A 24480-nucleotide genomic window follows, 5' to 3' on the forward strand; every position below is an offset into this window, starting at 1 on the left:
TATATCCGAGGCGTGAGAGGGCTGTGTGGAACGCTGCATTAACGGCGTCCTCGGTAGAACGATTCTTCCGATATGCAAACCTGCAGAGTCGAATGTGTCCGGGATGGATTCTTTGATATGGGACATGACTATCCTCTCAAAACACTTCGTTACAATTAAAGTGAGAGCAATGTTCAAACCACTCTAAATATTTAATACTTAATAAACCTCATAAACAGACTCTGACTACAAAAACTTTGTGTTTTCTGAGCCAATCACAGGTGGACTTGTGTTTTGGAACATTATCGCTTTAAGATAATGATCCACTTCTACTTTGGTAACTACACAAGCTCAGCAAAGATCCACTGTCTGTGTTACAAAGTGAACCCAAATCCATTTTACACCCAGTCCCAGTCTAAAGCCAAAATCTGGTTTCTGCTCTCTCTGAGGATCAGTGTGTCACAGTTTGAACAGAACGAAGTGTCGGAGGCAGAAAGAACGAGCGAGTCCGAGTGCAAAAACAGAGAAACAGTTTATTTTAGTAAATAGTGAGCTTTTCACTGCTGTACAACACTGGCATCTGTAGGTTGGCACACTTTAAAGGGACGATCCACCCAAAAACTGAACAAAACCAAAACAGAGTTCACACACATTACCGCCGCTGCGACGTCTGTACAAGCTCTGCTGCTGGACTCGTAACGGCTGCGTGCCCTGCTGGTCCGGGATCCCGTTTAATGCTTTTCCCCTTTCTTTTTTTGGACCATTAACCCGACAACAAATGTCATCAGGGACACGGGGGACAAGTAAAAGAAGAAGAAACAAAAAGGCACCGAAAGCCACAACAGACAGCCGGACAACTGAAAACTACACGGACATGCAACTCACATCGATTTACACAGAGCTAATATAGGCATGCAAAAACAACACTGCTCTGAACACACACACACGCACGCACACACACACGCTACACATCAAAGGTTTCCTGGAAAGTACAAACGGCTCCTGAACGCACCCCCCAAGCCCGACCCCCACCCCGGAGTCTCTCAGCACATCCTGTGATTCGTAACTGTAGTAAACTGTAGTGAAGCCAAGTAACACGCCTAACAACGTCACGGTGACTCTAGAGCAGCCGTGGATGGGATGAACAGATTCTGGAATTAAGCCTGTGTGAAATGTGCCGGAGCTCACGCCACAGTGAGCAGACATACGTGCACGTGTATGAATCCACCATCCAGAACGTGTTCAGGTTCCTGCGTCCTCCAGCCGATAAAATAAAAATACAAAATAATCAAATCAAATCTGAAGAGTTTAGAAAAACAACAGATGATTTCAATCTGAGACAAACCGACAAAGAGCTCTAGACTCTGACGTTAGTGACAGGATGAGGACACGGCTTCTAGAGCCTAAGGAAAAACAACATAAGGTGGGAATCCTTCAACGGCATTTTCATCATGTGCTTTCTGACGGGATATTAAAGCACAGATTCTAGAATCTGTCCGTTTGGATCTGTGTGGGATCAGATTCTGAAAACAGAACCTCAACCACAACAAGCCTTCAATCAGAACTCACACGTAAACCAGAACAGCACCAAAAACAGCTTCAACGTTTTCCTCGCATCGCACAGAATCAAACCGCAGCTCTCAAAGAGCTTCAAATGTGCAGGCTCCATTTTCTGCACGTACGCTCTCGAATTAGTAAGGAAACTGTCGACACGCCTCCACTGATTCTACAGCAGCCTGGAATTTGGGCCTGATGTTGTAGAAGGTTCCAGAGTCTCAAGTAAAGAATGATTCAACACAATTTCAACCAAAGACTCTACAAGAATTTTTCTTTGAATGAAAATACACATAAAATCTATTTTAGTGCAATTCTGGAAACAGATTCTAGAATAAACTGTAAAAAGGATTTAACATTTGTTCTAGACTCCGTAAAATATTCCAGCGCTGTTTGAGATCAAACCTGAAAATGTTCCACAGTTAAACGATTCTAGAATCTGACCGTCCAGAACCAACACAGACAGGATGAAGAGAGTGTGTGTGTGTGTGTGTGGTGGGGGGACAGAGGAACAAACAAAATACTGAAGAAACAAATAAATGTTCCATCATATAATGTCTAGGAAAAAAACTGACTTTTGAAAAAACGTTTTTGTTCAATCAATCAAATATCCTCCAGAACCAGAGTCACCCAGAGTCAGTGTTTACAAAGCAGCACACAGTTTGATGTAAAACCACAGAGCCCGGAACATTAGCTGAACTGCTGAAAGATATTTTGTCAACTCTGGAAGTCATAATCATCTTTCCAAACCAGATACATTCTTGAATCGGAGACTTTCATGGGAAACAATACTGAAAAACAGACTCTAGAACAAAACAAAAGTCTAGAATATAAAAAACAATTATCCCACAAAAACCTCAGAAGCTGAACATGTTTGATTTTCTAGAATATTTCGACCTTCATGTTCTAGGATGTATAGCTGGGCAGTTTAGGACAGTTGGTTCTGCGACCAAGAGGACAGACGTTGGGACAACATCAAACAGATTCTTGAATAATTAAAAAAAACAAAAACAATAAAATAATAATGACAATAAAAATGTCTGTTGTATATGTTGACTGAAACGGACAAACAGGGTCCAGAAGAGCAGGTTAAAGTCCAAATCTGAGAGGATGTTAAGATTTCTAATCCAGATTTGGCCCAGAATGAGGGAAGCTGGGGTTCTCAAGACTGTCTACAATGTTTGCCTCAGTGTTGTAGAACTTGTGGGAAATCTAACAGAAAATCTTAAACCTAAACGGCAAACGAACGCGGTGAGATGTTAAACTTGGGTATTTTAGTTCTAGAGGACGAAGGTTTGTTCTAGAGCTTGGGAATGCAGAGTCCACGATGAGAACTTTAAACCGTTTCCTCGCGCTGGAAAAAGGGGGGGAAAACGCGCTGATGAGACTCTGCTGTAAACCAAAACGTATTTCACCTGGAACGTGTCGTCTAACAGGAATGTTCTGGACTGAAATCCGTTTGGATCCAGAATCAGAATGAACTGTTTGGCAACTACAAAGGAAATTATGTTGGATTTTTAAACATATAGTTTGAGATCTTTTAATCAGGCACACGAGATGTGGTTCAGGCAACATGGCTGTTTATGCGTCAGTTGTTTGGTGCAAGAAAAAAAAAAAAAAAAAAAAAAGACCACCTACTGTGATGGGCGGAGCTACATCAGCTAGGAGTTTATGCTGTTTTACAGCGAGCCGTGAACCCGGGGACGAGCGCCCAAATCCAGAGTCAGTGAGCAAAGTGAAATCCGTCAGTTATAGAAACATCATTGTACACACCTGCAACAGCCGCACGCGTCCTACAAGCTAAGTGGGTAATAAAAAGTATACACAACAGATAAAAACATAAAGGTGTCAATACAGAGAAAAGGTATGACACAAACCATGTAAACTCTACAGCAGCAGCAGGAGGAAGGGGAGCACATCTTTATAAAAAAACAATTTCGTGTTTAAGATCCGACGTCAGCTTTGGAGCCAACCAGGACAGCTGTTTTTATGACGGAGATGTGAACCCAAATCACAGCTGCAATGATGGAAAACATGCTCAGAAAACAACAGTATGGTGTCTTCATTCACACTTTGCTGTTTCCTGGATGCTGAATTTGGGAAAACAAACACTGAAGATGTTTGATGTGAAACATAAAATGATTGTGGGACACAAACAGGAACAAGAAAGAGACAAGTGATGAACCCAAAGTCTGTTTCCCCGCTGCATCTCTCAGTGTTGGTTTGCAGATAGACGTCGTCGAGAATGCGGCTCCTGAAGTCCCGTCCCTTCATCGACCCCCGCAGAGCTGCTCGCCCCCCTCTTCGTCAGATAACGGAGGTCGCAGAGGGTCCGACGGGGTTCAGGGAAGGGAGTACTTATTCAGAAAACCTTGTGTTCTCTCTGTGGGGGTCTCAGGATCGAGTCCTCTCTACACCTCTGGGTGAAGCAGATTTTATTTATTCAAAAACCGATTTTGTGAAAGTGGAACGATGAGCGATGGACGACTGGAGCTGGTCTGAAGGGCGCTGTCTGGATTTTTGTCCTGTTTTAAGGCATTTCACCAAAGAGAGTACAGAGCTGACTGGTCTGCACTGGGCAGAGGGTTTCTGGGGGGGTTGGTGGTTCTCAGCAAGTCTTTTTTAAACAGGGTTTCTGGTCTTAGGAGGTCTTGACCAGGTCGTAGACGTAGATGTGGAAGTCGTCGTCGAATTTGATGAAGTAGACTGAGGGTTTGGCCTCCACCTGGTGGATCACCATTCCCGACCTCTTCCCGCCGTCCTCTTTGGCATACTCGACCTGTTTGCCCACCAGACTGTCGACCACCTCGCCGGGCTCTCGCTCCGCCGTCACGCTGTCGTCTGCAGACACGAACACAGAGAAAAGGTCAACTTTATTTATCGTCTTTGCAGAATTTGATCACGGGGCGATTGATAGAGTATTAAACACACCAAAGCAGCAGGTGTTTGATAATCAGGACGTCGGGCGGGGTTTTAAATCAAGTAGCAGCAGTAATATTTACTCGAGTACTCTGCCTCATGAAACAGAAAACCAAAGCAGCGCTGAGCTTGTTTGAGTGAAACCTTGAAAGGAACCCACATCAGCCAGCGTGGAAGCAGAAAGCGTCTGGATGGCACAGAAGCCGATAAAGGCCCACATGTGGATTACTCTCACACACACAGGAAGGAAGCTGAGCCTGCGAGCACTGGCAGCGTTCCCACTCATGAACACGTTGGTTCTTTGATGCCAACAACTCGCTGCTTCAGCGCTCAGTTTCCTGCTTCACTTTTTACTGAAACAGAGAAAAACGTGGCGAGCTGTGACGCCGCCCAGTGCGCTCACACTCACTGGAGTCGGGCATGATGCGCAGGTCGCCCTCCTTGTAGTCGTCCAGCAGCTGGTACATGTAGAGCACCGGGTCCTTCTCGTAGGTGATGTAGAACCAGGAGGTCATGATGGGAGCGCGGGCCAGCACCATCCCCCTCCACTCCTCCTTCGGCCCGTCCTCCGTCTCGAACATGTGCTCCACCGCCTTACCGATCATCGTGTCTGCCAGCAGTGAGTCGGTCACACGGGCCGGAGCTGGACCAATCGCGGGACAGAGAGACACACGGAGAAGTGCGGTTACATCATTGGGACGCCGGGCAGGATGTTAAATAAAGTAACAGCAGTAACTAAGTGCATTTACTCGAGTATTCAGCTTAATCTGCAGCAATACAACAGAAAACGTCTGACACAATGAGCCAATCAGCAGCCGCTGCTGCGGACCTCGGTGTCCATAAAGTTTGTGACAGTCACACGTTAAAACTCGTCTGGCCGTGTGTCGCTGCGGCTGACAGTTTATTTCTGCCACGAGCCACTCGCCAAACGCGGCGGCCATGACGGGTGGCTCCTCACCCACTCTGTCGGGCAGAACCTCCAGCCCCACCACCCGCTCGTCGGTGTACAGCTCCAGGCCGTAGATGCAGTCGAAGCCGTCGTATTTGATCAGGTAGAGGGAGGGGTTAACGGGCACCTGGTCCAGGACCGTCCCCTTCCACTGCGACGACTTACCTGAGAGGAAGCAGACACGTAAACACCAGCACAGGTGACTCTTTCTCACACGATGCTTAACTTTCTGCATTTCTATAAACCATCATTTGATCCACTGAGGGACATGTTAATGTTTAACTCGCCAAACTAATCAAATATGAAGCATCAAAAGGAAAATGAGAGAGGAGAATCACATGGAGCCCACTTACTGCCCTCCTTCCAGATGTGCTGGATCCTGCAGCCCACGATGTTCCTTCTGGGCTGAGTCAGGGTCTTACTGGGACCCACGCTGGTCCTCTGCTTCCTGCAGGGAGGAGGTTCAGACACGATGAAGGGTGAGGAGGAGAAGATGGTGTGACACCGGTGCGAGCTGGTGACTTTTCATTTATTTGTTGTGTCTTTTAATTAAAAACTTTATTGTACAAATGAAAAAAAAACTGTTTTACTTACTTGTGCGGATTCTTTTTCTTCATCATGTTTGCAGAGACGCCCGAATGTCCTGAAACACACAAACACATCAGTCTGATGACCAGTCGGCAGCGTGTCACGGACATGGGTGGAGCGCCTCGCTCATGTAACTCACCTCCGTCCGCTCGGGGCCGCGGCGCCGTTGGGCTCTTGAAGGGGGTCTTCATTCATCCACCTGTAGAGGAGCAGCCAACCACACCAGCAGTCCGGGCTAAATGCTGGGAGTTTGTGTTAAGACGAGGCTGACGTGGAGGGTGGAGGATGAGGATGGAGGAAAGGAGGGGTGGGGCAGGAAGGGGGAAAGGGTGGGGAGAGGAGGGAGGAGGCGGGAGTGAAGGAGCACCAGGAATTAGGCTGGACCCTGGAGAGGCTGCATTCAGGCTGGGTACAGACTAACGCCTGGAAGTGACGTCACAGCTGCCAGAACCTATAAGGGAACGATGCGTTCAATCTGAGGAGGAAAAGACGGAGACACGGACACGTAAACGCCAACGTTTTACATCAGAGTGACAAATTTAATATAGACGTTTTAATACAACCACTACGTAAAGTTTAAAAAGCTTGTTTTGTTAAAGAAAAGCCAAATAAAAATGTGTAAGTTTTAAAAGAGAAAACAAACAAACAAACATGGCACACGAGGCTGAAACAGGAAGTCTAAACGAAGCATCCTGACAGTTAAACAACAAAAACTCCAAACAGGAAACTCAGTTTATCAGTCACGAGTTTAACAACGTTTGATTGGATGAGAGCAGTTGCTAGACTGGAGGTCAAAAGGTCAGCAGAGTGACTCGTGGTGAACAGCAAGGACTGATTAGCCTGATGAATCTCGCAGGTCGGACTGAATGCAGCGACGTTAATGTTTTATGGATCCTGACCAATCACAGCAGCTGAAGGCGTCTCCTTTTAAATCTCTGCTGAAGGTAAAACGTCCAGCCTCGGATACATTTAAAGCAGAGTTTGTGACTAATCTGATTACTGGTTGGCAGTCAAAGGCTCTAAAGGTCAGAGGTCAAAGGTCAGGAATGCTGCAACCCGCTGTTTGTTACTCAGTGAGTCAGTCCCATAGACTCACATGTTAAAACAAAAGAAACAAACATGTTTACAGCCTGATCCGCTCTTTAAGTGATGATGTATGAATTTTGCTTCTGGGCCCAAACTGCTCTGTGTTTATTAAAGCTGTTGTGTTTTTAACATGTTTTAATGTTTTGTATCTTGTTCTATTTGATGTCAACAAGCCCTTAAAGACAGTTGTGGATGGATTATCTCAGTTGTTCTCCTGACTGAAGTTTGGTCCGTTTACAGCATCCTGCCATGTGATTGCATTTGTTTAACCATCAGGAACCTTCAAGTTAACTTTTATCGAGTGGAAAGAAGTTAGCGTTCATCCTCCAGCTTCACTGTGTTTATGCTAACACAGCTGTGTAGCTAGCGATCACGTAGCACATCACTATATACCAGCTAGCCCAACTTTAGTAACCCTACAAACGTCACTGCTGTTAAGTTTTCTGTCTTCATTCATGTTGGAAGTGACAGCAGAGCTGTAGATGGATCATTTCCTCCTCCAGCTGCACGGGACCAGGATGGTTCTATAACTCTGGATCACAGCTGTATCTGTCAGCTTTAGGCCAGAAATACAGCACTGAACTGAAGCTAACACACGTTTATTCGACTCCTGCAAATCTGCAGGTATTGAGGAAATTCAGGTTGTGGTTAACAGCTGAAACAACAAAGACAGCGCCAGTGTAAGTATATGGACCTCACCATCTTTTAATGACACACAGATTATTAATTTAATAGATGTTTGATCATTATCTTGTAGTTTTTAATGAAAGTGCCACGTTTTTGCTCTTGGACTCTACTACAGCAGTTTTGTATGATCCAAAGTTCAAAATAATCCTTCTTTGTCTCAAGTTGGGCATCGATGCAGTGAGATGGTAGATATTATTCACATTAAAAAATTAAAAACATAACACCTGTGCATGGAAAAACAAATCCAAGCAGACGAATATCCAGTCTTTTAATACATATTATTATATATAATAATATAGTTCCTGCCAAATAAGAAAGCGAAGCGTTAACCAGCCCTCCTACCATCTGATAAATCAGCTCAAGGACCACGAGAAGTCAGTCACCCTCGTCACTTCCTCTCTAGAAAGATCAGATCTACGTAAAAACAGAACTGCAGCAGGTAGAACAGTCGGTGTGAACGAAGATGCCTTCCTCTGGTAACCAAACAGAAAACAGGACTGAGCCTGAAAATCCCCTCCACGCTTTAACCAGGTCACAAACGGCGGCGGGAGGATTCGCACCGAGCTGCTCCTGATGTTTGCAGCTGTCACCGCACCTGCAGCAGAAACCACAGACCTGCTGCTGCTGCGACACCAACCGCAGGGTCACAGTGACATCACCACGTAACGGCAGACTCGCAGCAGAAGAGGAGGATAGAGGGTCACTCTGAGAAGCAGCCTTTAAACTCCGGACAGGTGAATGAGCATCTGCAGGGAAACCTTCTCACACTGAATCCAAACAGGGACCCAAACAAACCCGTCTGTAAGCGCTACACTGACAAAACCTGACACTTTATTCAAGAATATCATCATCTGATCAACAAACTCTGGACTGAATATGAATTTGTAATGAAATATTTCTACAATCTTGAACTGAATCCACGTATGTGCGCTTCAAACCCAAATATCTGCTTTGTAAACATCTGAAATGACACCAAAGCTGCTCACCTACATCCTTTAATGGCACACCGCGCTCAAAGACAAGCGCACGTCAGGAAGAAATAAGACACTTACTTATTAAATCTGATTTCCAGACAATATTCTGAATAGATCTGGTAACATTAATAGTTCGTTAGTACAGGTGACTTATTCTGCTCTCTCACAGTAGCTCTGTGTGATTTACAGCTCAAAACAAGCCTTTGTTTCCTCACACTGCAGCCTTTCCTCCTCAGGCTTCTATTTTCAGCGACCTGTTAAAATCCACCAGTGACCCGTTTAAACTTAGCTTGAATCCAGTTTGAGTTTTGTATGAAAATATAACGGCTAAAACTTTTCTCTATAATTTAACCATTGAGTTACTTTTGCAGAAATCATTAAGACCAAAGTGTGTCATTCAGATTTACTGGAATGGTGAGCAACATACATGGAGAACCGCGGCGACCCGTTCCAAGGTCATGAAGTCTGACCCTGTGTCCTCGGTGCATCTGGAACGATCCGCAGATTAAAAGGAAAAAAAGAGGTTTTGCTTTAAAATACTGACTTTGTTTTTAAATCTAAGAGTTTTTCACAGCGTTGGGGATCCACTGCGTTGTTTGTTACAAGTGTTTCCAGCTCATGTCGTTTAAGTCATGGCTTTTGTTCCGTGATGGTTGATCACTGCTCATTTGCCCCTTCAAAGCAGGAAATTTCTCAGTTTTGTCCGCCCCGTGGAGTGTGGCATCCCCCAAGGCTCCATGCTGGGACCACTCCTACTTTCATTAAATGTGCTGCCTTCTTGACTTTTATCTAACTTTTATACATTTTTCCATCTCCACTGTCATCACGCTCACATTTCAGTCCAGAATGAAACATCATGGGACGTAACGCACTTTGGCTCTGCTCCTATTGTGACAGTGAGTGTGGGGAACTTGTCTGGATTTAACCTGAGAAACAGAAGTCCATATCTGAGGGAATTCCTGCTCTACACGTAGATGCCTGTAAGACGATCAGCATCAAGTAAACTCAGTTTGAAACGATTATTGGAAGCTTTTCTAATCGTGGTTCAGATTTGTCACAGAGAAACAACAAGTCTGACAACTACAGAAGTTCAGGGACACTAGAAACTAAAAAGAGACAATTGGACTTAAATTTAGTGCGAGAGGTCCGACATCTCCCAATTTTGGAGCACAAAATTACAAAAAATTAATTTGATTGTTTTAAAAAACCAAGCAAACAGAAGGTGTGCAGATGAGAGAAAATAAAGTAAACAACAGCAAAACACCTACGTGTGAAGTGTCACTAAGCTCGCGAGTAGTATCCTCTCCACAGTGGATAACCTCCGCCCACCCAGTGGGAAGCGTTTAACGGCCACTTGGAAACACCTAAAACTTTAGTTTGCTGACATTTTTTTTTTAGCTCTGCCACAAAAAATACTTTGGTTATTATGATTACACCTTTACTCCACCGGGAGAGCGGGGTTGACCGGGGGACCGACCTCAGGTGTTTGCCTCCGGACTGTGTGGCAGGTGAGGACGGCCTGCTGACACCGCACCGACTCACTGTTGTGGCTTCAAACCCGCACACAGCGGTTCTTAGAGCTGCTCCCTCCGCACCTGAAGGCTGGAGGAGCTAGTTCTGCTGCTGCTGATGGTGGTGATGAAGATCACCACGCAGAGGTCACACTTTTACCCGCCCCCCTCCTCCTCATCGAGCTGCATCCTCACGCTAAATATCAAAATATGCGCGCAGCTAATTGGCTCGTTCCCCCGCACGCGCGGCGGCCATGTTGCGCCAGTACCGAGAAAACCCGCAGCGGTGCGAGAGCAGGCGCAGGCGAACAAAGGAGAAGGGAGGTCTGCTGCGGAGAAAACGGCCGCTGAGCGCGCGGCTCTGCACACAAACAGCGGCGCACGCACGGCTCGGTCACCGGCGGCGCGTGAGGGTCGCACGTTCTTACCGACACAGAGATCAGAAGCGCCGCATAATCCCGATCAGCCGCCGAGGCTCCAAATTGATCCGCTCAGCCTCCCTTTGGCGCTCCGCTGCGTCAAGCTAGCTGCGCCAAGATGGAGGGAGGGCGGGAAAGAGGCGGCGCGCCCCTTCAAAATAAGAGCGCCGGCTCTACATATTGCCACCAAAGTAAAAGATGAAATGAAGGAAATGCTTTCCTTCAAGTGTTATGTGGACTTTTTTTTTATCTCCCAGTCACCACTGAAGTGAAAAAGTGTTTCAGATTAAAAGCAGGAGACCTGATTGGCTGTTTTCAGTGCTGAAGAGCTTACTCTCCAATCACTTGCCCCGGGTCGCCCCCTCAAGGCGACTGTTGTTGTGATTTGGCGCTATATAAATAAAATTGAAAATTGAATTGAACTTTCAAACTTCCACAAGGGGGCGACCCGTGGCAAGTGATTCTACAGAAGCCTGTGGGAGAGTAAGCTCTTCAGCACTGAAGACAGGCAATCGGGTCTCCTGCTTTTAATCTGAAACACTTTTTAACTTCAGTGGTGACTGGGAGATAAAAAAGTCCACATAAAACTTTAAGGCTCGTGTAGCAACAGAAATGTCAAACTCAAAGATATTATAATAAACACACAGGTCAGAATATGACGTGTTAAAATACTGGACTATCAACATTTTAATATGACAAATAATGACACAGTACAAGATCATCAGCGGAAAGCAGAAAGTGGAAAACCCTGGCCTATAGGCTTATTGAAATTGCACATTGAAAGTGTGTATCACTAATTGTCAGACTGGGTTTAATAACTCTTATCTTTTCTATTATTCTTCTTATGAAATGAAATCCTTTATGTAAACAGGCAATCTCATTGATATTAACTTCTCTTTTTCAGGAGAGTACGAAGAGAGACAGCTGCACAGTAAAACGACACATGATTGTGTTTTGGAGCTTTTTTTGCCTGAAGCCTGATAAATTCAGAATGTCATTTATAGGTTTATCAGTACTCAGTCAAAGAAGGACCCAGTCTAAACTGTCCTCACTGTTTGACTCTTTTGGCTTTAAGCATTCAGTTTCCTACAGACCTCGCTGCAGCTCATCGTGGTAAAAGAGAATATGTTTTCACAGTTTTGAATATTTAGCACAGAGAAAAAATAATTATAGATCATATTTCTGTTAAACAAGGAATGATTAAAATGATTTACGGTAATGAATGATTTAATGGTTTTTTGATTCGTAGATTTTTGAGGGAAATGAGTAAGTTATCGTTAAAAGTCTCTACAGGACAGCGGTGCTTTCCCACAGATGTTACGGTCAGTCCAGTGAAAGACTGCTGTTGCTCTTGCTGGGTCTCTAGAGGTTGGCTTTGCACTGAAAAAAAATTACAGTAAATTCTCAGTAGAAGGATTGCCAGCAAGTTACTTATAATTCATAATGACCTGACTGTGATTACAGGATACTTCTGTGTTTTTATAGGTTAATGAAACAATTAAAACAAGCAAAGGAAACACACACACAAAGAGTGGCGACTTTCAACCCGCAAAGATTATCCATGTAGCTAATGAGAATCACAGACTCACATGATGAAAGAGGTTCACATTCCTCTCTATCTGCCTATGTATTGGTTGAATTGGCTGATATTGTTATTGTAGACTTTAAAGAGTTGAAACAGCACAAGACTTATTTTATGTTGAAGAAGCTGTGATTAAAAAACAAACATTAACAAAAAGAAAACATAGATAGCGCTGTTATTTTAACTAACAGTTTTGTTTTAAAATTTTAAATAACTGTGTACCATAAATTTACAGTCACAGCCAGTCAGGCCTTTATTTTGAAAAACCCTCACCAGAAGTGCAGTTGGTCACGCGGGCTGCCTTGACGTTTGTGCCCGTGCGTGTTCGCGCTGACGCCAAAAAAGAAAATCTTCCACAGCTGAGTCCCGCCTTTCCCCCCGTTTGCTAAAAAGTGATCCATTGGATTGTTCGCATCCCCGTTCGCTTCCTGCCAAATACTGAGCCTCTGCGCTGACCAGTTTCCTCACAGACAACAAAAGCGCTTAACTAAGAAGAAGTTTTTAATCTGCCATGTTTTATAAATGAGGATTTTCGCTGAAAAAAACGACGCCATCACTCTTAATAAGTATTAACAAAACTGCACTATCGGGTCCGGCAGGGGGCGCGCTTTTTAAGCGTAAGTCTCACTGATCCAGAGTCCGATGTTTCAGCTTTTGCATATGCAACAGACGCACTGAGCAGGAGGAAATCTGATCTGGAAACAGATTCTTTTGGCAGATGGATGTGCGTTTTGTTTTTAATAACCTACACCGCCGCGGGGCGGTGCTTGTCTCACTTGTTAATAGAGAATTCGGCGGTGCACACGCGGTGTATTCCGGTGATAAAATACAGCCACAAGCAGCCAGCGAGCAGGTCAGAGCGGAGGAATTCGGCGAAAACGAAAGCCGAGTCTCCTGCTCACAGTTACCGCTACCACGAAGAGCTCCGGGGCCGGGTCCATGATAGCTCAGCAGGGACACATCTTCATCTCACGCGGCGGGGCATTCTGGAAGAGACGGAGACACCTCGGGAGGATGTCCCACAGCGCGAACCGGGAGTGAAAATCTTCTCAGCAAGATGTGAGATGATGCGGGAGAAAACTGCGACGGAGGCCAGCGACATGGTGTTGGTCCGGAGCTCGGTGAGTGCTGTGGGTTGGCGTCGCCGGCCAACGTCGGTGTGAGCGGGCGATAAAAGAGGCTAACGACTGCTTTAATAAGCGGATTAAACGGCTTTGATGTCCCGTTGACAGCCATGTTTAACTCACCGACAGAAGCTAATTCAGTTAGCCTGACAGGGAGCGGTAAAACAGGAAGCTAATTAGCTGTTAGCAAACTTCGGGCGATAATTAAAGCTTAAAGCATCCAAACATTAAACTGTCGCCGGTCTGGTTCGGAGGTGTGAATGTTCAGAGGCTTTAATTCAGGAGAAACACCGTAAAGAGACTCGGTAACAAGTAAAAGTCCTGGAAACAGAGTATTGCTGCAGTGAAAGTCCGGAACTAAACCGAAGTACTGCACTCAAATTACATTATAACACTATTACAGTAGTATTACTCCGGCATTAATACAAAGTACATGAAAAAGTCACGATGGGTGTTACGTTCGTTTCTTTATTATCTTTAATATTTTTTGAATAAAGTTTTAAGTTTGTTATTTGAATGATCCTAGGATAGATATCATTGTTTCAATTTCTGTTAAATGTATGTTATCTATTGAATCATTTTCAAGTAGTTAATTTGTTTTTGATTATTTATTTTTCTTTTCTTGTTTTAAATGTATTCCTCTATTTGATTGGTAATGGAGTAGACTGTATGTAAACTGCCATACATGATGTTTGAGTGCACACACTAAGCTCCTTCTAAACTGTATTCAGAGGTAGTTTGTAACCAGAGCCAGAAAATTCAAAGTGGGATTAAAGTGTAGGTTTAAAAAATGAAATATTAAAATCAGATTTCAAAGCAGTTAAGATCATGTAGCTGTCTGTATTTTTAAAACAAATGCGTTTATAAGGAGAGAAACAAAGCTGGGGTGTGGTTATCATTGTCCATCATTATCACTGCATTTCATCCATTGTTGTTTTTTTTTTTTAAAAGGCTGTTAACACAAATGATAGTTGGATGGATGTGACGGGGACGCACTGATTGTAAAACTCCAACCCTCCTGCCTACACCCAGGGTTTGGTTTGTTGTGGTTGCATGAACGAGGTATTCACACTGTTGAAATGTCAAATTAATTTGGAGAGCTACTGACGTCCCGTCAGCCTGCAGCGAGCGTCTGTGCTCGATGGAGGCAGCGTCCAAACTATGTGGTGCGACTGGTCTGTGGGCCACTCGTGAGCCGGCTGTGCAGAACAATAAAGTTCTAACAAACAAACAAACAGCTGAAGTGAAATGGTGTTAAAGACAAAGTGTCCGCTGCAGCCGCTGTCTGGACACTTCGTGTGTGTGTTTGCTTGCGTGCGTCTTCTGTTCCCTGTGACCGCTGCTGTCACTCTTCTCTGTATCGGTGAGGTTATAAACCAATCAGCATTCGACCTACGCACAGCTGAGCTGCTGGGTGTTTGGAGGACAGTGCAGGAGAACGTTTGCATAGGTGGAAAATCCCGTTGTACGCAAATGGAGAGCATCTCTGCTGAGCCGACAGTGCTGTCTCCACATTTACAGTTTCCACTTGTTTTTGGGGTTCAGACTGTTTGAAGACACCCAAAGTGACGTGAAGCTACATCAAACAGTGTGGTGGGAAGCCTTTTTGCAGATTTTCTTTGCAGTTGTGGTTACTACTGTTTGCACGATGCCAGCAGCTCTGCAGATTTTGCCACATTAAAGTTTCCATAAACGCAGGCGACACTCTTCAGTCGACTGAACCTGGAGGCTGAGCCCATGGCGGCATTTACTCCCCACAGAGCCTCAGACTCAGAAAACTGCAGTTCCTCCAATGTCCAGCAGAGGCTCCAGCAGTGAGTCAGTCCCCACAGACGCACCTGTTTAAATCCAGCTTACTGTTACAGAGATTTATAAAACCACTTACCTGAACGCACCTTCCCTGTCTCAGCCCCGGTAGTTACAGCCGCGCTCCTCCAAACAGTTTCTTTTTCACAAGTTTTAACAGATCTGTGAAAACAGCTTTTCCTTACTCTGCACTGTGCTGCGAGCTTCAGCTGGAGGACAGATTATGTGGGTTAAGTTCCAGGTGATGAGGAATCACTGGAGTCGGTACCTCCTCCTTCCTCTGCTCCTCTTTAAGACGTTCTCGGTGTCTCGCATACAGCACAGTCTTATTAGCCCAAGACGACGTTGAGTTTATCAAAAATGAAGAAGCGATGCAGCTGAATGCTTGAGGACAAACGTGTCTGTGGGTGATGCTTCCACTGGCTTTTAAAGCGCTTTTCTGAACTCTGATGGGTCTTAAAGTGAAAGCAGCGATAGATGTGCTCTAATGTCATCATGTTAGCGGGACGCATCACAGGAAGTGAGGTTAATGCGTCTGCCTCTCTGCTCGCCGCAGCACGGCCGAAGCCGAGCCAGAGTGACTCACGCCGTGGTGGTGATCTTCTTGGAGTTCTTTGCGTGGGGCCTGCTCACCACCCCCATGCTGACCGTAAGTACACACACACCTTTTGCTAAAATGTGTAAAGTGTTAAAGTTTTCATGAAGTTTTCAACCTTTTCCTGCAACTATAAACCCCAAAGTGGGATTATTAAAACCTTGAATGTGTCCTCGCTGAAAGCATCACATGACCAAAAATGATCTACAGGCTGATGTAATAAAGGGCGAACCGTCATGGCGTCTACATGCCGAGGAAGTGAAAGTAGTGTGTTTGTGGTTTCAGGTCCTGCACGATGTGTTTCCTCAGCACACCTTCCTGATGAACGGCCTGGTGCAGGGGGTCAAGGTAAACCGCTCGGCTGTTTACTGTCAGCGCAGCTTTCAGACACTTCTCCTCAACTTAACGCTTGTTGAATATTACGATATCATGGAGTCTCTGAGTTTGTATTTCTCTGTCCGTTTAGGGTTTCCTGTCATTTCTGTCGGCTCCTCTGATTGGTGCTCTGTCAGACATCTGGGGCAGGAAGTCCTTCCTCCTCATGACAGTGTTCTTCACCTGCGCCCCCATCCCCTTCATGAAGATCAGCCCCTGGTGAGACTAACGCTCTTTCTCAGTAATCTTCCTCTCGGAGATAAAAACATGAGTGAAGAAGTAAAGAATTACGAGCATTTAAATTTTTGGTTACAGCTTCAAACACGAGCACAACACAGAAAATGGCACATAGCACATACGACACTCTTCATAAAACATGAAAGAAACGCGACTAATCAGAAGAGAAGGATACAAAAATATTCAAAGGCTAAGTAATCTGACTGAGGAACGGTCGACGTAACGATCAGCAGAGAGCTCGTCCCTTGATCGTTCTGTTTACAGCTGAGAAACGCCGTGTTTCACAGCTCGCTGAGCTCAGCTCAGTTTGAAATCAGAGCATCTGTGGTTTGTTTTGTTTATTGTTAGCTTGAAACTGGAACCCTGCTAACCGCTAACTCGACTGTAGCTGCACCCGCATCCCAACATCATGTGGAGAGTAGAAAACAGTAGAAATATAATCGCAGACTCCTTATACGCTGATATGCCCCTCAGCAGGCTTACAGCAGTAACCAATCAGAAGAAAGTTGTATGAAGGAGGTGGAGCTAAAACAGCTGCTTGTAGTCCTGCTGCAGACTGAGCTCCAAGAATAAAGATGTCGTCTTATGTTTGGACTCGTTTTTATGTCCTCGATGATAAAAATCACATGTAGAGTAAACTGGACTCTGGGCTGCTTACAGGAGTGTTGGACCACATAATGTTGTAAAAATCACAGTGGCGTGAAAACAGGCCGAGTAATCAGTGTTAGCTGAGGAGAAGGAACGACGGCTCCATTAAGCTAGCAGTAACAGGCTGCTGCTCAGCCGTGCATGACAGGAAAACTCTGGACTCTAATCGCCACAGCTGTCACATGTTGATCATGTGAGCGGCCCAGGATCAGCAAACACGCTGAAGGCACACTGGCCTCCTCCTCCTCTTTTTCCTGCTTTTCACCCAAACACAGGAGTTACAGTCACTTCAAAGTAAAAACACACCTATGTTGGATTTCTGTCAGAACGTTCAGGCTGTGAGCTGGACTGCAGCAGCGATCAGCTGATGTCTGACTGTCACAGAGTCACATGGTTCATACATTTCACAGACTCTCCAATAAAAGACTAGATTAGAGTGTTTTTGGTTTAACGACCGTAACATCAGAGTCACAAGACGACAACGTTTCCCTGAAAGCAGAGCGAAAACGTTAACTCTTTAATCCTCACATCACAGGAAGTGAGGTTTCCTCTGTGTGTGTGTTTAACAGTGAGAGAGTTCTTTAAACTTAAGTTAAAAAGCATGATTTGATTATTTTGAATTTGATGTAATTCCTGAGACACTCTATAAGTCTCACAGAACGCTGTTTCCCCACCTGAGGGGTCTCTTATTTTGAAATAAAATGGAGGAATGTCCTGTTTCGTGTGTGTGTGTGTGTGTGTGTGTGTGTGTGTGTGTGTGTGTGTGTGTGTGTGTGTGTGTGTGTGTGTGTGTGTGTGTGTGTGTGTGTGTAGGTGGTATTTCGCTCTCATCTCAGTCTCCGGGATTTTCGCGGTGACCTTTTCGGTAATCTTTGCCTACGTCGCCGACATCACAGAGGAACACGAGAGGAGTACGGCCTACGGACTGGTATATACACACACACACACACACACACACACACACACACACACACACACACACACTAAACAAAACATCCATGTCATACATTTCACTTACAAATATTTTAGGATGGTTGAATCGTAGAAATATTTTTATTAAATGTTAAAAGTCACGATGACTCACAGATTATATCAGTTACAGTCACAGATGTAATAATCAAAATTCAGTAAAAATTTGAAAACAAGTTCTTAATTCCGAATTTTATTTTCATAAACTGAAACATTTTCAGGTTTGTTTTAAAATTCTGACGTTTCAAGTTTGAACCCCTGCGCCTGAGGGTTTCAGTTAAAGGTCAAAGGTGGGTTACGTGCTGATTTAACCTCCCCTCGCTCGCCAGGTCTCTGCGACCTTCGCGGCCAGCCTGGTGACGAGTCCGGCCATCGGGGTCTACCTGTCTGGGCAGTACGGAGACAGCCTGGTGGTCCTTGTTGCCACGGTGATTGCTGTGGCAGATATTGCGTTCGTGTTCTTCGTCGTCCCCGAGTCGCTGCCGGACAAGATGAGGCTGACGTCCTGGGGGTTCCCCATCTCCTGGGAGCAGGCCGACCCCTTCGCCGTGAGTCTTTTCATCGCTCTTACAGCTTTGACGTGCTCCACGCTGACTGATAGATCGATTGATCGATATTTGTATTTTTGGTGTGTTCAGTCTCTGCGTCGGGTGGGGAAAGACACCACGGTGCTGCTGATCTGCGTCACCGTGTTCCTGTCCTACCTGCCTGAAGCCGGGCAGTACTCCAGCTTCTTCCTCTACCTGCGACAGGTAACACACAGACAGCTGTGACCAGCATGTGCTGGATAGACTCAGGAGGTCAAAGCTACACGTTCAAGCTCAGGAACACTTATTTGTTCCCTTAATCATCAGGATCAGGAGATTTATGGGATTTAAATGATGAAGCATCTCCACCTTTATTCAGTGCAGCTCAGTGAGTCCCAAAGTGTGGCTAGCCACCCCCTGGTGGGCCCTAAAGGTACTGCAGGAGGGCTGGTCCGACATTATATTTAATTATTTTAATTCTGTATTTTAATTTTAAATTACCCCCCCCCCCCCCCCCCAAAGAATGAAACAAAGATAAAAGTGATGTTTTTTTCTTTGCAATACGCAGATTATTAGAAAACGAATATGAATCAATGAAAACCCGAAGGCGGAAACACTGACGAGGTTTTCATCTTCATCTTTCAGGTGATCGAGTTTTCTCCGGCAGCCATCACCGGCTTCATCGCCATGGTGGGAATCCTCTCTATAGTCGCTCAGGTACACTCGTCCTCACAGAGTCGCACCGCCTGCAAACTTTATGTGAACATGTTCAGCCGACAGCCAAAGACCCGACGATGTCAGAGAGAAACAATCCTGAAACTGTTAACCTGCTGTGGCTGCACGCACGTCTCTTTAAGATAAGATGACTCCTTACTGTCATTGCACCGTCATCTTTAGCACAGAAGTACAGTGAAACTGTCCCACGTCACCAGCGAGCGCAACTCAACACAATGCAGTAAACTTGTAAAGTGGAGAAAAAGATGTGAAGAATAAATTAAAGAATGAGTGTTCACTGTGCATTAATGCCCCCCCCCTCCCAAAAATAAAAAAATAAAAAAAAGTCCAGAGAGGCTGCCAGTCAGGTCAGCTGTTAGCACTGATCTGGGCTGTTGCCCTGTTGCACACAGAGCCTCTGAACCTCAGCTCTGTAGGTCGCCTCCAGAGATGAGCCCACCATGGTGGCATCATCTGGGTGGGTACTGACACAGTCATGTGTGTCCAGAGTGTAGAGTCGGGGGCTGAGGAAAGATGGGGACCGACTGTAACTCTACACGGTCAGAGAGAGAGTCTGATCCAACAGGGGGTGGTAACAGGAAGTCCAATATCCAGCGGTCCCTGTTAGTCCAGGAGCATCGTATTAAAAACAGAGCTAACGCCCGTGTTGTTCCGAGTGGGAGACGGTGCCGTGGGCGTCTTCAGCTGAAAGCCCTCAAAGTGTGATTTCTTTGTTTCTTTTACTCTAAATGCGTGCTGACGTCACAGTGTTTGTTTCAGGTTTGTTCATTTAGTTTGACATGAAAAGCTGCTGTAACCCCTCACACAGACTACAGTTTGTCTGTTTAAACCCTGTAAATGTGTTGCGTCCTGATTTCTTCACTGTACGTCTCGTGTCTGTCAGACGGTCTTCTTCGGGGTTCTGATGAGGACCATCGGTAAGAAGAACACGGTTCTTCTGGGCCTGGCCTTTCAGCTGTTCCAGCTGGCCTGGTACGGCTTCGGCTCCGAGCCGTGGTGAGTCCCAGCGTCTCGCCTGTGTCGTTTCCTGTTTCCTGTGAATGATCTGACCTAAACGTTTATCTGCTCGCGTCCTTACAGGATGATGTGGGCAGCAGGAACTGTAGCAGCCATGTCTTCGATCACCTTCCCAGCAATCTCTGCTCTGGTGTCACACAGCGCCCCACCCGACCAGCAAGGTGAGTCGCACCTGACCGTCCGAAGGGGCGTGTCTTAAACAGGGTCTGTGTGGCCGTGTGACTGTGTTACATGGATGAAGGTGGCGCAGATGTGACTGAGGTGTCTGTGTGTTCAGGTGTGGCACAGGGGATGATCACAGGTATCAGAGGCCTGTGCAATGGTTTGGGCCCGGCTCTCTACGGCTTCATCTTCTTCCTGTTCAACGTGGAGCTGAACGAAGTGGAGCCGATGGCAGGAAGATCCACAGCGAGCACACAGGTGCGTAGAAATGCGCCTTGCTGACTCTTTCCTCGCTGTTCTGTTTCCCGTAACGAGTCGGTTCTCTCTCCGTCTGTAGAAGCTGGTCGTCCCGGGCCCGCCCTTCCTCTTCGGCGCGTGCAGCGTCATATTTGCTTTAGTTGTCGCCTTCTTCATCCCTGAGCGCCACCAGCTGGCCGAAGTCAAGACCTGCACCGCCAACAAGGCCGGCAGCAGCTCCGCCGCACACGCTCAGAACGGCAGCCCTCTTGCCGTGCCCATCAGCGACACAGAGGACCTCGAGCCGCTGCTGCAGGACAGTGTCATGTGACTCGTAGGCAGTCTGGCCAATTACAGAACAGAGTCTTGTCTGCAAGTCCCACCCCCTGTTAAAAAAAACAAACCCTCTCTTCCCCCGATCCAGACAGTCGGGGAACGTTAGGCGGCGGCCTCCCTGGCAAACCGCTTTTTATCTCACTGATATCACTCACCTGTGACTCCTCCCATTCTTTGCCCAGGTGTGTTTGGGCAGGTAGAACCAAAGGGCTTTGAAGTCTTGCCTCAGTAAGAGCCGAGATCTCTCCGTTAAAACAGATCAGCAGAAGTAAAGTGGTCGTGTAGTCGTGCAGGATCGCAACGTTTTACTTTACGAGCCAATCACAGCGAGGACGGGACCAGAGAAGCCAAAGCAACTGACAGCAGCCTCCCGTACCTGTCAGTCAGGTCTGTACGTGACTCCACCCGTCAGGTTCGCAGAGGTGAGGCCATCAAATGCTCCTCGTTGTACAGCCGTGAAAGCTGACACTCAAAACTACGTTGTTTTTTTTTTTTGGGGGGGGGGGGGGGTTGTTTTTTGGACCGGAGGGCAAATCTTGGCGAGGACGAGGAGGTTGGAGCTGCTCGGGATTGTGGGATACGATACCAAATCATGATGAGATCCAGGTGTTTGTTTTCTGTCTGGATCTATTTGCGCTCAGACTTCCCGTCACACAGAGCATGTGCAAACTGACTGGCTATGATGTCATTGCCCTCTCCCATCAGGAGTTTGCATATTTGGGAGAAATCCGAGTAAATAAACGGCGTGAGGCTGGAGGCGTCATTTAGCTCCGCCTCATGATGTCATCATTTGGTCTCCCAGTTTAATCAATCAGGCTTTTAATTTACTAATGTGGCGTTTTTGCTTTGAGCTGCAGGTGTGGTCGTTTTGTTTCAGTGTAGATTTTCCTGCGTTGATCCAGTAAACTGGACTCGATTTGACTTAAAATCAACATTTAAATGCATTTCATGTATTTATTTATTTATTTCATATTTCTTCTCAGCCCTGATTTCAAACCTCCGCCCTACAGACGGTCTCATGTTTTGCCTCCTCCCGTCCTGTAGAGGGCGCTGTACTGCTGTTTTATAGCCTAAAGCTGGACGAAGTCTGCAGGGTTGGAGTTTTTACAGCGTGGATCAAATTAATATCAAAGATTTACTGAAAACCGAGTTTTCCCTGAGCCGCAGTGACAAGTGATGGTTTTAAGGACAGAGAGCACCACCTAGTTTTTGCCATTGCTCCTCCCACAATCTGAGCCTCTGCGGGTCACCACCTCCTCCTCCTCGTCTTCTTCTTCTGTTTTAATACTTGAAGTTTGTTTCTGTTTGACCTGAAAGTGCTCTCCTCGTCCGCCTGCCCCTTCCAGGTCGGACAAATCAAACGCTCCAAGTTACTGATGCAGTTTGAACCTTGGCGGTCCCGAGGCGGGCTCCTCACAAACCAACCGGTGCCGTGTTTTATTACTCTTTTGTGCTTATTTTGCCTTTTTGTTACAGGCTGTTTTTCTCAGAAGGTCAACAGATCGGTTTAAAAAACCTGATCAGTCGTTTAAGTCGAGTTTTCTCCCAGTTCAGGTTAAAAACCATCGCATGTGCGCTCTGTGCAGGTTCTCACGTTTGCCCCTTAAAGCTTCAGCCTTCATGATGGGTTCATGTGATGTATGTATTTTTGTGCAGAGAGCTCCGGCGGTCCTGGAGGTCTCTTCATGTCCAGTTTGAACCAGTGAAACCAGTTTAAGAGCACATGTGGGGCTCCAGCTGTTGCTTAAAGACAAATTAATGAATTGATGATCTTGTGAACCAGAGCACGGGTCAGGTGCGTTTACCTGCACAGCTCGGCTACTGTAAGTGGAATATAACTCGTGCTGCATTCAGGCTCTGTTTCTGTGTGGGAGATGATAGTTTTTGACAGTTTCAAAGGTTCTCTGACAGATGACGTCACCTTTGAGTGGTAGTTCTTCCTTTTTTCTTTTTCTTTTTTTTCCCCTGAATGCAGCATGAACGTTGTCATGGCTACAGGAACGCCTGATCATCCTGTTGTGACGTTGATGATGATGTAGCTCAGAAGCACAATCGACTGTTAGAGAAGCTCTCGGCTTAATAACCGTTAACCTTTTAACCCTTAACGCCCACTTGCCGATGATGTCAGATGGTTCATTTTCCTATGCTCACCGAGTGTCCTCAAATGCCTCGTGGAGCGTCTTGGATCCCACAGTAGTTTCTCCGAGTACTGAATGCCTTTCTGTCTGGAATATTCTTTAGACTCAGTCCAATTTAAAACTGGATCATTGGAATTTTTTTTTGTCTTAAGTTCAGAAATTCGTGTCCTTCATGTTGGAATTCAGAACTTAGATTTAGTGATCCGGCCGGATGACTCAGTCATTCTTCCTGGGTCGAGTTTCCTGCTTTTCTGTTAAATCTGACGATGAGATGAATATTCTGGAGATTAGGGCGGCTGATTGTTGACTCCATGATGAGGTTAAGAGCCGAGTCGCTCCATCACGTCGTCATCGTGTCATAAAGTTTTTAATGAATTTCCCCGTTGATGATTCTCTGAAACTGTTCATGAAGTGAAACGTGACGTTTTTAAATGTCGGCTTGTTTGGTCACACAGACGATGGAGGCTGTAAATCCTCCTCAGAGGCTTTTTTTTCTTTTTTTACGGTGAGGCGTGAAGGCTGACGCGCCAACATGGCCGCCGCAGAGACTGACAGACATTCCCAGATGTTCCTCCTCTTCCTCCTCCGTGCAGACCTTTTGCTGATTGCTGCACTTTAATTTCTCTGAACGTGTGCCTGAATCACTCGTGTTCATATCACTTTTATATTTAAACCGAGAGACGTGTCACGTATTTTGCTTTTGCTCTTTTATCTTAAGAACATAATTTTGAATAATATCTATGATAACGTGAATATTAATAACAATAAAGAGAAACGTGTGACATTTGAAATGTGTTTTTTTTTTTTTAATTTCAGTTTAATTTGTGACCTTTTTTTTTTTCTATTTAAAAATTAATTTTTTATTGATTAAAACAAAGAAAAGTGAGTATTTGTTTTGTATTTTATTTCCTTGTTATTTTTTCTTCTTTACTCTAAATTTGAGAATAAAAAAAACCCCAACATTTCCTTTATAAATATAAAAAGTCCACCTAACGATGCAGCGGTTTGTCGGTCCTCCCTCAGCAGCAGTGACCTGCATGATGGCTCTGTGTGACATCATCAGTGCTTCAGCTCGTTCATGCTCAGCTCTCTGAAGCATTCGTACGTTACTTTGGTCAACAGACAACATGAAGTGTTCTGATTAAAGATCGACCAAATTAAACTTCAGTTTATTTAAATTAGAAAGTTTGCGCCCATTATTGAAAAATGTGTTTTTACAAACATTAAATAAATAAAAATAAAATCACAAACGTCTGAATCGAAGCAGCTTCAGTAAAAATCACAAATACAAAAAAACGTTTTTCTCCATTTTACAGAAACTTAAAA

General features: G+C 45.4%; 2 protein-coding genes across 3 annotated transcripts; one reads left to right on the forward strand and one right to left on the reverse strand.

The window, feature by feature from the left end:
* Positions 1–492: 492 nt before the first annotated feature.
* Positions 493–12792, reverse strand: spinb (spindlin b). 2 transcript variants are annotated; one of them, XM_084945208.1, is made up of 7 exons: positions 12522–12792; positions 6129–6464; positions 5996–6044; positions 5755–5849; positions 5411–5566; positions 4862–5095; positions 493–4374 (listed from the first exon to the last, which is right to left on the reverse strand). In XM_084945208.1, the coding sequence occupies exons 2-7, from the start codon at positions 6178–6180 to the stop codon at positions 4175–4177; spliced, it is 786 nt and encodes a 261-aa protein (XP_084801334.1). In that variant the 5' UTR covers positions 6181–6464; positions 12522–12792; the 3' UTR covers positions 493–4174. The 2 variants fall into 2 exon arrangements, with proteins under 2 accessions (XP_084801334.1, XP_084801333.1); XM_084945207.1 differs by lacking the exon at positions 12522–12792 and adding an exon at positions 10676–10802.
* Positions 12793–13030: 238 nt separating this feature from the next.
* Positions 13031–23945, forward strand: slc71a2b (solute carrier family 71 member 2b). The gene is made up of 12 exons (XM_084945201.1): positions 13031–13369; positions 15735–15827; positions 16059–16121; positions 16240–16367; positions 17847–17961; positions 18332–18550; positions 18641–18754; positions 19175–19246; positions 20148–20260; positions 20345–20442; positions 20559–20701; positions 20781–23945. Exons 1-12 carry the CDS (start codon positions 13313–13315, stop codon positions 21009–21011), a joined length of 1446 nt encoding a protein of 481 aa, XP_084801327.1. The 5' UTR covers positions 13031–13312; the 3' UTR covers positions 21012–23945.
* Positions 23946–24480: the final 535 nt, after the last annotated feature.

The sequence above is a fragment of the Perissodus microlepis genome, chromosome 12 (assembly GCF_051167445.1).
Source record: "Perissodus microlepis isolate ML-2025 ecotype Zambia chromosome 12, ASM5116744v1, whole genome shotgun sequence".
NCBI lineage: Eukaryota > Metazoa > Chordata > Actinopteri > Cichliformes > Cichlidae > Perissodus > Perissodus microlepis.

Excerpts from the sequence above, each read along its gene's own strand:
- slc71a2b (XM_084945201.1), top strand. The coding sequence starts at position 13,313 with ATGATGCGGGAGAAAACTGCGACGGAGGCCAGCGACATGGTGTTGGTC. Across the intron at positions 16,368-17,846 it reads TTCATGAAGATCAGCCCCTG|GTGGTATTTCGCTCTCATCT; the intron begins GTGAGACTAACG and ends GTGTGTGTGTAG. Across the intron at positions 17,962-18,331 it reads GGAGTACGGCCTACGGACTG|GTCTCTGCGACCTTCGCGGC; the intron begins GTATATACACAC and ends CTCGCTCGCCAG.
- spinb (XM_084945208.1), bottom strand. The coding sequence starts at position 6,180 with ATGAAGACCCCCTTCAAGAGCCCAACGGCGCCGCGGCCCCGAGCGGAC. Across the intron at positions 5,096-5,410 it reads GGTTCTGCCCGACAGAGTGG|CTCCGGCCCGTGTGACCGAC; the intron begins GTGAGGAGCCAC and ends CGATTGGTCCAG. Across the intron at positions 4,375-4,861 it reads GCGCATCATGCCCGACTCCA|ACGACAGCGTGACGGCGGAG; the intron begins GTGAGTGTGAGC and ends TCGTGTCTGCAG.